Source organism: Blennius ocellaris (assembly GCF_963422515.1).
Source record: "Blennius ocellaris genome assembly, chromosome: 2".
Taxonomy (NCBI): domain Eukaryota; kingdom Metazoa; phylum Chordata; class Actinopteri; order Blenniiformes; family Blenniidae; genus Blennius; species Blennius ocellaris.
Window position 1 is genome coordinate 28683030 of NC_137651.1, and position 12159 is coordinate 28695188.

The 12159-nt window shown below is 43.7% G+C and overlaps 1 protein-coding gene across 1 annotated transcript in view; it reads left to right on the plus strand.

The window, feature by feature from the left end:
* Window positions 1–11773, plus strand: part of rtn4rl1b (reticulon 4 receptor-like 1b) — a gene marked incomplete at both ends in the record, with an annotated part of 138892 nt that extends 127119 nt beyond the window's left edge. The window contains 2 exons of the mRNA XM_080511065.1: window positions 9190–9641; window positions 10883–11773. Of these exons, the coding sequence (XP_080367191.1) occupies window positions 9190–9641; window positions 10883–11773 (1343 nt within the window). The remainder of the gene's footprint in view (window positions 1–9189; window positions 9642–10882) is intronic.
* Window positions 11774–12159: the final 386 nt, after the last annotated feature.

The following is a 12159-nucleotide window of genomic DNA, read 5'->3' on the forward strand; positions in this document are numbered from 1 at the left end:
AGGCCAGGGTTTAATTGTTTTTTTCTGGGGGGTGGGAGGTGGGGGGGGGGGTTCATTCGGATATCCGGCTATCCTCCAGTCAATGGATCAAAGAGGCATACCACGACAGGCGAAGGGCCACATGTGGCTTGCGAGCCACGGGTTGGCCACTCGTGCTCTAAATGAACTATTCATTCATCTCTCCCTGTTATGCTAATTAGCTCCGATCATCATTCATCGTTAAATATCCTGTGACAATTCAGCCCTCTGGTAGAGAGTGGAGACCTTTTTCAACGCCCACCACTATAAAGGTTGCTCTTCTCTGATCTACATATTAAACTTTGGGTTCAGTTCAATAAATGTGTCAAAGTTAGGGGAAAGAGGGCCTTCTGAAATGATGAACTTTACTTTTATAAAAAGAACAAATATTTTAATCAAGTTGCTGTTAATGAAATGGCCGCCTGGATAGATTGAGTCATGTACACACTTGAAAGTTGCCTGGGACTTCGTGGAGGCAGCGCGGCATGACTTTTACTCTCGCCATTGAGAACAAATTGCACTGTAGCAAAATGCTGAAAAAAAAAAAGAAGAAGTGATTCATGAGGACTTCCATGACAGGAATGTTTAACTACAGAGAGTGAACCTGCCTTATGCTGTAGTGACGTGACAGATGCCTTTTACTAAAACTGACTTGTGTGAGGAAAATGACTCCAAAGTTCAATTCAGACCGTGAAACATATTGTAAAGGATCCCTGTGCATTTGAGGAGTCGGAGCTCTTAAACACCTCTGAGAGCCGCAAACCATCAGTTTGAAAGATAATTATTAGCCACTTCACCAGCGGGAATTGCATTACAAATGCTCTGTATCACTGTAATAGAACTACAGTATATGAACTACATATGGATGCACTTTGGATGATTTATAAAGGTTTGGCAGAACCATTAGTTTAGTTTGGCCAGTGCAGCGCAATGCCGCCACCGGCTGTGCAATATATTTGAATCATTTGGCTTTGTGCTGGCTTGATGAATGGATGTAGGAGGTGGCTGATAGTGTTGCTCCTAACAGGTGATTTGGCAAGGACGCGTGTGGGCATTTGTTCATGTGTTGAGTCGATAGGGTGAATGTTTACAGTGTCATTTTTCACACACGCGAAATGACAGCGATCAACAGAAAGCTCTGAAGGAGGACTGAAAACCCCGCCAGGTACAGATGTGCTTTTGATGCAACAGGAATTAGCACTTAAGTCTGGTAATTAAAATGTTGGTATTAAACATCTGTGCGTAGCTTAGCCAACCACCTCCCTGTCTCTCTCCTCAGTATCTCCAAGTTCCATCGCTTTGAACACTCTCCACAAATACCCTTTGATTTCCTTTTTTTTTTTTTTTTTTTTTTGTACGAGCTCCATATGGCGCCCCTTGTTTGGATTGCGGTTATTTTTAGGCTGAATCCTCAACCTGAGAACCGCTGCTGTCACTCATGTCTCAGCCGACTTTATGTTTAGCTTCCCTTTCATGTGCTTGTGCGTTCAGCAGCGTTCTCGCCACTGAGGCTCCGAGCAGCGATGCTGCACCGTCACGTCAGAGCGACCTCTGTCATTGTTCTAAATGCAAACTCATTATTCTGCCATCCAGTTGATCTCATGTTTTTCACTTACCTCCAGTCCAGTCAAAACAACTTTAAACAGATCTGATTGTTGCTCCCTGGCCCGCCATAATATAGCACTCAAACGGTTATTGATATCAATAGTACAGGAATCACGTTGGTCTGTTTACTCTTATGTAACTTGGCACTACCTGCTGTGTGACTGGGCTTCAGCGCTCACCTGCTCTCTGTGCTTTCACTGTTCTTCTGTTCTGGCAGGGAAGCAATCAAAAACGCGGAACTAGACTGACACCAGACTGACTGAAGAATCATCAAATCATAATTATTCTGCAGGAAGTAATTTCAAACACATGACCCAGCCCAGCTCATAGGCTACAGACCCACATTCACATCTACAGGCATTTTAGATTCACCAATTCGTCCTAAACGCACGTTTATAGACTGTGAGAGGAAAATGAAGGGACCCTGGCTCGGCGAGAGTCCTGACCAGTCCACCACTGTGCGGTCTCAGACTAAACAACTGAAATATAATCAAAGCTGTTTTGATCAGAAAAGCAGCTTTTTGTCGCCCCGACCCAAAACGCTGGAGCGCATGAGGGAATATGTGAGGTGATCTGGATATAATGCAGCTGCAGATCAACTAACACTTCAACCTAGAGGTTTATTATGTGACACTTGGCGAAGCTCAGCTGATAATACATTAAATACACAAACGTCAATTCAACCATCTGCTGTTTACAACTCTTGCATTTTCCTCCTCTGAGGTGGAGTTCATCAGGCCTTACAAAACACGTAGACTATTACAATGTCCGTATATTTCATCGTCCTTCAAATATATACTTAGATTTGCTGTTAATTTAATTAAACTTCATTTTGATCCCAGCACAGTTTGTGCAATACAGTTTGGGTCTGGCTTTCTTCATTTCTGCAATGCACCTGGCTGTCCGAGGTGTCGGGTCATCTTTTCGTGAAGCATTGTGATGATAAGGCGACTGGAAGTGGGAGCTGACTGATCTCTCTCATAAAAGGTGCATCAACCACCAGAGACCAGTTACAATAATACTCCAGTACAGAGAGAAACGCAGAGCGCCCAAGAAACTGCTCAGTTTGCTGCAGCAGAGGGATATATCACAGATATGCAAAATGTTTCTGAAATATTTCTCTCCCGCTGCATTTCTCAAAAGATCACAGCGTTGGCATTGCCCTCACCCAATTCTTATATATTCTCCAGAAGAATAGTCAGGCAACCTTATGAGGCAATATTGCCTGCGGAGGTGCTGGGGAGCTGCAAATGATACAAAATCTACACCACTCTGCTACTGTGGAGGGAAAAAATGAATGAAATATTCTTAAAGCAAATGTCTTCAGGCAAATGCTGTTGGTCACAGCAGCTGGCAGGGTGTTCATGTGTGACTTTGCTGTTAAATCGGAAAAATGGCAGTAATCAGTACTTTGAACAAGTAAAAAGGAGAAATTCTTTGAAAATGCTAATGAGAAGCAGCTCTAGTGAAATGATGGTTTTTGTCTGCAATAATTGGTGTTTCTTTAATATTTGAGAAACAACCATTGCACTTGCTCCTACCTCGCTGATTACAATTAAAATGGAATCGCTGACCCATGTGTGAAAAGTCGGGAGCAGGAAGTTCCTCTTATATCGTCCATCAGGGCCGATAATACATTTTCTCCAGCTCCCTCCCGCCGTCTCTCAGTAACTACTGTTCCAGGTGTGTGAATGCGAGAGTGTGTAATTGTCTGTCTCTTCATGTTTGCCCTGTGATGGACTGGCGACCGGTCCAGTGTGTACTCTGCTGGGATCAATTCCAGCACTCTGAGTTAAAAGATGAAGCAGTGTAGAAGATGAATGGGTGTACGTACAATGTATTTACACCCATTCATCTTGTGCCATACATACACTATGATAGAAACATAAAGAGATTTGTATACCGGAACAATCTTGATCAAATTAATTTATCATTCCGCTGCCGGGAGACATTTGTGTTCATTCATTTGAGAATATTAATAATGAACTGACTAAGATGAACTGACTGAGATGAAAACTGTCCATTCAGCTTTTGTTGTTCTGCGTGTGCAAACATATAAGGTTGTGTCAATATTGTAAGTTGTACAGACACTGCATGAAAAGTTTTCAACCTGGATTATTTTACTGAATCCTCCGTACTGAGCGGTGAGGCACATGGAAATGAGTTACGGCAGTGAACACGTCGAAAACTAACAGAAGTCCTGTGGAAGGAGCATAAACAGTAATGAATTTGAATTTGAGTTGTATTGTTAGATGATGAGCTGTTAGTTGCCAGTGATTAGAGCGCAGTGGTTTAGTGGTTCACTTCAACAAGGTCTGGGTTTGAGTCCAGCCTCTGGCTCCGCTGTATGAAGTTTGCGTGTTTCTCTTGTGCACCAGCATATATCTTCCAGTTGTTTTAGCTTCTTTCGATACTCAAAGTATATGTTTGTTCAGTTATCGGTGACGCGCATGTTATTCCTTTCACTCAGACATTGCCCCAGCTTTTTAGGAATAGATGCTGTTATAATGAGCTGTTATAACAAACCACACAGATCATTACATTCATGGAGCTCCACATCACATCACAATATTATTATAGTATACTGTTTGTGTTAGTAATCTTCTGTTATATGTCTTAAATGCACCAGAAAAAAAAAAATCTTTGCACAATGTCGAGCAATTCACACTGATTACAGCATGTTGCAGCAACTGCAGTAAAATTACATTTTGAACCAAATCATAGACATGTTTGTGATATATAGTTAAATATACAAATCAGTAGAGTGACACGAATCTATATTGTGTATTGAGATTATCAGGAGTGGAAAAAAAATTTATAATATAGTGACCCTCAGCACCGCGGGGAAATAAGACTCCATTAATTTTGTTCGCCAACTTTAAAGCCGTGCTCCTCTGGAAAACGACCGCATTTAATCAATAAACCAATGTATTGCTTTGCCGCAGCGTGGGCATGATTACAAACACCTTTAGAGTGAGGAGTCAGTGGAGACATTATTTAGGAGCAGCCAATCGCAGGGGCGAAGACACTGGGGGGGGCTTATCAGAGTCTGCTGAGAGACACAGGAAATTGAGTTTGTCCAGTCTAATGATGGGCAGTGTCAGGCAGCTTTACAGACGTATCGTTTCTCTCCTATTAGCAGAGATGTGTTATTCATGAGGGCAAATCTCGTGTGAACTATGTTTCATTGATATTCTACACTGTCGCGTCTCTTTGTCCGTCGGGGGACCCGTGCCATTCTGTTTTATTCATCTATTTATCTATTTCCATTCCAACGCCCCCAAAAAGAAAATGGGGGGGGAAAGAAAGGAACTTTGTGATGAAAGGGTCACGAGGGTCAAATGCCACACTCCAGCTGAAGAGCTGTCAATACTGTCCGTCATCGGTAACCAGTAGCAGTAGATGGGGACATTTGTCGGGGCAGAGACTTGTGATGATACTGTTCATACGCGGGCCAGAATCATCCCAGAAATAACATCGCCTTCTTCTTTCCAAAAACAAATTATCTGTCTTTTTAGAGCCTCTTCTTTATTCTGCCAAATTCCAATAGTCACCATTGGCATCTATATGCTCTGTCGTGTCCAAAGCTATTTATATAACACATTTTGAGCTGAATGGCTTATTGTGTGCGCACACAAAGCAGTTATGACACACATTAATTTTTTTATATTTTCATTTGAGGGCCGCATTTGCGCATAATACTTGTTTTCTTCCTGTGAGCTGCATCGCCTCATTCTCCTTATTCACATCTCTGGAAGCAAGACTCATTCAGCTTTTTTATGCCTGTCACACAGACATGTTCTGCTGAACCTGATGCTTGAATGAATGCTTGAAAAGGTATGTCTCATGTGCTCCCGTATAAAGCACAGCATGCATGAGGATAGTAGACCACGGGCACGCATTAATGGGATCTCGTATTGTTTGAGTCCGTGTGTGCGTTCATGTTTAGATCTGCCTTTAATGCCGAGCGGTGCAGGTGCGTGAGCAGCTCAGCTCACTGAGTTGGCAGGTATTATAGTCACGAGTGAAAACGTGTGATGTGCCAGCGGCATGAAAGAACACACATGCCCAGAGTTTGGCTGGGAAAATGCTGCTCGGTGGTCCACTGATTCTCAATTTGTCTGTAAAGGTTTGCGTAAAAGGTACTTTTATCCTCTGAAATGCATCAATAGCTTCTAAAGGCACATTTAGGATTAAGTTAGTATATTTTGCGTCAAGGGATCCAAAAGAGAACGGCATCATGCCTGTCTTCATGTCAGGTTTTTTTTTTTGTTATCTTTTTTTTTTTCTGCAGCTTCAGGTGCAGTTTGGGGACAAATTGGTGAAAACAGCTATTTTAGGGCAACAAATTTAGCAGGATAAAGAATCTATTACTTTGTCCTGACAAGCTGAGGAGAGGAGGCGCATCCTTATGTGTCCAATATGATTAGCAAATCACTGATTCAAATCGTCTCACTTATCTCGGCACCATCTACGTTCTCATTTGTTCGCTTTTCCTGTGTATCACGCTTATCACAGACGGTCTCCTGCCTGCTCAAATGATTTCCCTGACAGAAATCTTCCACCTAATTCTATTGACGACATGCATGGAGTGAGGTGTTAATGGAAATAGCTTAAAGCCTGAAAAAAAATAATCACTGGAGTGAGGAGATCAGTTTCTCTCGGATGAATTCCCGAAAAGACAAGCGATTGAAACGAGCATTATCTAATCTCAGAACAAACACAAAAACAAATAGATATTTTACAACTCCTTCACTTTGCAAGTTATTCTATGAAATGTTTCTTCTGCAAGGGTCAAATGGATAATAAAATGTGAACCAATACCAAATGAAATGATTGGGAAGCTGCATCTCAAGTAGCTGGCGGACGCTACTTAATGCAAATTTTCCTGAAAGAGCGGATGGAAATTTTTCTGTGTCTTGTTTTATTTGTCTGATAAATAAAGCCAACCCTTAGCTCCCTCGAGTAATGCAAAGCATTTTCGCCTATTTACTCAGTCAGAGGGTGCCACGCTTGATACATCTTCATGGAAATGGAAAGTGGAGAGAAAGATTGAGGCAAAAAAAAAAAGATTAAAAAGCACACCTGTGGAGTGACATAATAGTGCAACGGCTTTTACGTTTGGTGTGACAAACCAGAATGTAGCCGCTATTTTACCAAAGGAAACACATTCCGATGCAGGTCATGACTGTAAAGTTATGTACAAATAAAGATAAGGCTTTTTTTTGTAGTTGTCCCACGGCGCGGCGCAGCACGATCTCCCGCACGACACATCCACCTGCATACCAACACACGTGAACACACGCTCATATTCAACCTTCCGACGGTGTTCAGCCGTGAAGAATCACTTCATTTAAGCGACACGTTTCTGTTTTAGGGGGAAGCATGCACTTCCATTGTCACCCAGTGGCAGAGCTTAACAAATAGGATTAAACTCGTGCCCGAGAGAGCGCACTCCTGTTCAGGTGACACGCGGCTCCATGCTCCAGCCCTGCGACGAGACAGAGAATTACTGTTAAAGGTCACTGGAGTCAGACACTGAATGTCACAGCTTAGCCACAGTTTGGCAAGAAAATACATTCAGACAAATAGGCCTGTCTCTGGGTGGAAGAGCAATTCTGCTTCTGAATTTCCAGCATGAAAGACCAAGGATTATAGGGTGAGTTAAAAGGCAACAGAGGCGTATCGATTAGAGGCAGTGAATCAGGCCTCCGCTATGCTGTGAATAATAAATCGAGTAGAAGACGGGCCAGCGTTTGTCAGATGGAACTTCAGTGATTGGCTGGGAGTTGTGCTGACTTTAGATGAGCCCGTGGATAAGTCACATCTCCCATCTCAAGGATCTGGGGAATCATGTCAGTGATGTCAGAAAGTGCCTCAGAGCAGCTTACCACACGTTTTAAATAAGCATTCCACGCCCCATTTAGCAACACAAACGGACTGATCACAGCCCACACTCCCCGCAAAGAAGTGCCAATGGACCCGGGGAGAGGATTGGACTCTTAATAGCACATCTCCCCTAAAGGTGCCAGAATATTGGAGGAGGGTAATTTCCTAAAAAGGCTGCATATGTATCAGATCTGACAAGAGTGTTGCGAGAGGGATTCAGTCAGCTTCACAGACATGTTGCGACTCAGTGGAGCAGGTGGGATTGTTTGCTCCCCGCAAAAGACTCCTCACTCGGTGGATTGTGGCGGTAAGCTGCCAGCGAGAAGGTCCATATGTGGAGAGCACCCTGCATCATGATGAGAAGTAATCAAGGGGGCCGATGTTTTCTGCTTTCTGGAGGCTAAATAGAATTTACTTGAGCCCGGGCCGCCGACTCTCGGGCACCGAGCACAAGACTTAAATATTTGACTCGGAACTCAAGCTGTCACACCACACATGCCAGTTGTCATGCTTAAGCTACAGCCAAATTTTATGGCTTTTAATTCGTACTTGGTACATAATACATTTCATACATATATTGGTGGAAGCAACGCATTATGAAAGTAACACAATTACAGTAACTTATTGGTATTCACTCAACAACAGGTGAAACACATCAGGGCAGGGACCAGCAATCAGACAAGAGGAGGGCAAAGTCAAGCAGCCTGAAACCAGAGACACTCAGGATTTCTAAATTTACACAACAAACAAGATGAGTACCATGACACTACAGCGGTAACTCAACCTGACCTTTTCTCTTTGTCTTTATGGAAGAGGGGCATCTTTCAGACAGTTACTTAAGCCAAAAGTTTACATACCTATTCATACAAAGGGCTGCTTCTGAATTTCCTGAATGATTTGAGTTGTGGAGAAAAGTGATGAGCTGATGTATCAAGCAGACATGTTTATTAAAGTCAGTAGGAGCTCTTATATCAGCTACGTGTTGCAACGTTCACACTTAATGACACGCCTGAAAACAATCTCAACTTGCTTCATTATTCTTGAGACTTTCAGAAAATGTTTTGAAGATGGCTCTGAAAATAACACCTGCTCTCACACGTTGTGATATGACATGATAATTCATTACTTTGGTGACATTTTCAACTCTGATGCTTTTACTGACGTTCTTGCGAGCATGGTTCTCCCTGGCCTTGACCTTCGGTCCTCACTCAATGAGGAAATCGGTGCTTGACAGACTATCATAAAGGCCTCGTGCTGAAAAGGTTGACATTTGTAGTTTGACTGAAATATCTTGTCCATTAATGGGCTGATTGCTAATAAATTTGCTTCAGATATTTAAAATGACTCCAGTGATCTCTTGACTTGTCCCCATGGCCGTGGTTTGACATTCTTTTTTTTCTTTTTTTTTTCCCCAACACAAGGTCATTCTCCACTTTACTGAGAGTTTAGTGCTCAGTAGGAGACTTTGACTCATTCCTTATGTTAAAAATGTCTTACATAAGTGCTGTGATGTTGATGACTCACAGGGGGGGGGAAATACAATATGCCCAGCAGTGAATGATTCAAATGTGTTTACATTTAGCCGTTTTACTCAGAAAGACAAACTCTGAACATCAAATCAGAATTTTTTGCACAGATTACAATTTCTGACCCTGGTGTTCTTTGTGATTCTTGTAGGCTGTGGCCTGGAGTTCCTGCTGGTCCTCTGTGGACTGGAGCTGTCCTGGTCCTGCCCCCGTCACTGTATCTGCTACACCGCACCCAGCACCGTCTCCTGCCAAGCCCACAACTTCCTGTCGGTCCCCGAAGGCATTCCGCCTGACAGCGAACGCATCTTTTTACAGAACAACAAGATCCACCGCCTGCTGCGAGGCCACTTCAGCACCAACACCGTGACCCTCTGGATCTACTCCAACAACATCACGTACATCGAGCCCTCCACCTTCCAAGGCTTCACGCTGCTGGAGGAGCTCGACCTGGGAGACAACCGCCACCTGAGGTCTTTGGCTGAAGACACATTTCACGGGCTGAGTCGCCTTAATGCGCTTCACCTGTACCGCTGCGGACTCAGCTCACTTCCCAATAACATCTTCCAAGGCCTGCGAAATCTGCAGTACCTCTATTTGCAGGTACACGTTCATCGTACAAAGTTTGTTTGGGATGTGGTGTGAAGTTTTGAGTGCTGTCAATTTAACTCTGTAAGGTGTGAGTCTTCATTGATTTCCAAATAAGCTTTGGTTTAATTCCATTGCAGTAAGGTCCCACTTACATGGCAAGTGAAAGCGCATTGTTTTTGTATTTTTGTTAGGTTTTCCGGTTTACATAGAAACAGCAGAAACACTGAAAACTTTGCAGTTTTGTCAGCAGCAGATATCTAAAACACCCAAAACTGCAATTTGGTGAAGCGTCTCTCACTTTAGCGTCAATGTGGTATTGCTAAACATTCTTGAAAACCATTTCTGTATATGGAGTCTGCATGTTCTCCCTCTGTTTTCTCCTCCTCATAATTGTTTTTTTTCTTACAGCCATGCTTTTTATGTGAATTGTTTTCTCAAAATGTTCTGGTTGTGTGAACAAGTATGTATTGTTTGGTTGTCTCTTTGAATTTTCAATCTGCCCACGTTGTACCCCGACTGGGATCAGCTCCAGACAGTGACCATTAACCTGATTAAGTGATACAGAAGATGAATGGATAGATGTTTTGACCCCTTTGTTATCTGTTATAATTGTCAGCTTTCAGCTGATAAAAGAAAAACCTGCATAAAGTCTACTGTGCCCACTGGAGAGTGGATCTGCTGACAACAGTTAGACCAACTGCTCAGCTATTTTTTTAAGAATGAGTACATCCAGCAGGCCAGATAGTCTTTTTAATAAATGGTTGATGTTTTTAGATTTGTGAACTGATCAAAAGGACAGCTAAGGTTGAGTACTTTACATATAAATCTAAACGGGGCCGGCTGAAATGGCTGTGGAGAGGTAGTGGTGATGCTGAGCTGACCGCTGAAGGGAGCAGCCGAAAGACAAAGATTTATTCATCAATTTCAGTACAAGCCACACAACTTAATTCTGAAATTTATTGCAGGGTTGTGGTTGTTTATTTGTTCTGACTTTGGGGTCTAAACTACAAGAATTAGTCTTACTGTGCATTTTATTAATGCCAGATTTGAGAAGAACGCACTGCACATGTTTGTTCACTCTAGTACTAACCCTTTTATATCTGGCCCCTATATATCAACAATACTGAAACTCAAATATCACACAGAAAGTACACAGTGTTGATTCACTAAGTAGAGTACACATATGAGTCACAAAAGCATTGCAGACTGCTATTATAGTGGTTTGTAACTGCATATTCTGTGTATTTTCTCAGGATAATCATCTGAAGTTCCTGCAGGATGACACATTTATGGATCTTCACAACCTGAGCCACCTGTTTCTTCATGGAAACCGTCTGTGGAGCCTCAACCAGAACACCTTCAGGGGTCTGCGAGCCTTGGATCGTTTGCTTCTGCACCAGAACCAGATAGAGTGGGTTGACCAGCTGTCCTTCCATGACCTGAAACGTCTCACCACCCTCTACTTGTTCAACAACTCCCTGATCGAGCTGTCCGGACAGTGTCTGGACACACTGCCGGCCCTGGAATACCTGCGGCTGAATGACAACCCCTGGTCATGTGACTGTAAGGCCCTGTCGCTGTGGGAGTGGTTGAAACGTTTCCGGGGTTCGACGTCCTCGGTGGGGTGCCAGGCGCCGGCGGATTTGGCCGGGAAAGATCTCAAGGACCTACGCAAGGAGGATTTCCCAAACTGTTCACCAACTCCGAACTCTGAGTCCAGAGCCCAGACTAACAATTTATCCGGGACTGTGAATCCGTCAATGAACCGCGGCGTGGTGGTGGGCTCTGGCGGGCAAACCCACATAGTGCACCCCTCGAGGCCCGGCCGTTCTCGGAACTGCACGAAGCCTCGCAACAGGATGAGCAAGGGGAAGGGTGACAACGAGGTTCACCACTCGAAGGAGGTCATGGCGGACAAGGAGGATTCCTCCCCAGATTTCACAGACCGAGGGAAACATGACCACACGTCTCCAGACGGCACGGTCACGCGGAGAAAGCACAAGTGCAATCCCCAGACCACTGTTCGCCCCCCAAGCGGGGTTCAGCAAGCCAACAATAGGGCAACCTCGTCCCACGCCCTACCATACGTCTACGCCCTCTTTGTGGCCTTGATAGCGGGAAATACTGACTATATCCTCCGCTGACCTTCAGTGGGCTTAACAAATGCTAATCTCACGCAAAAACTGTCATCGGACCCTCTCTTGCTCCTGCACTACAAGGCCTGTGTGTCTTTTTATGTATGTGTCTGGGTGTGATTATATGTGTAAATGTTGTGTAGGGAGTTCACTGTTCAAACCGAAACAGGTGTCAAAGGATCAGAGACCTACAAGAGAAGGACTCGCAGCACAAATACCTGAGGGACCCGGAACAATAAAAGGTGAATGCTTGCCAAGCTTGCACTGCCAATGCCTGTATGATTTCATTCCTGAACATCGCGGTGTCTTATTTTATTTTTTGTTGTTGCTTTTGTTTCTCACTGGAGTGCAGATAACCAAAATTGTGAGGAAAACCGAGCAGAAGGGGAGTAGAA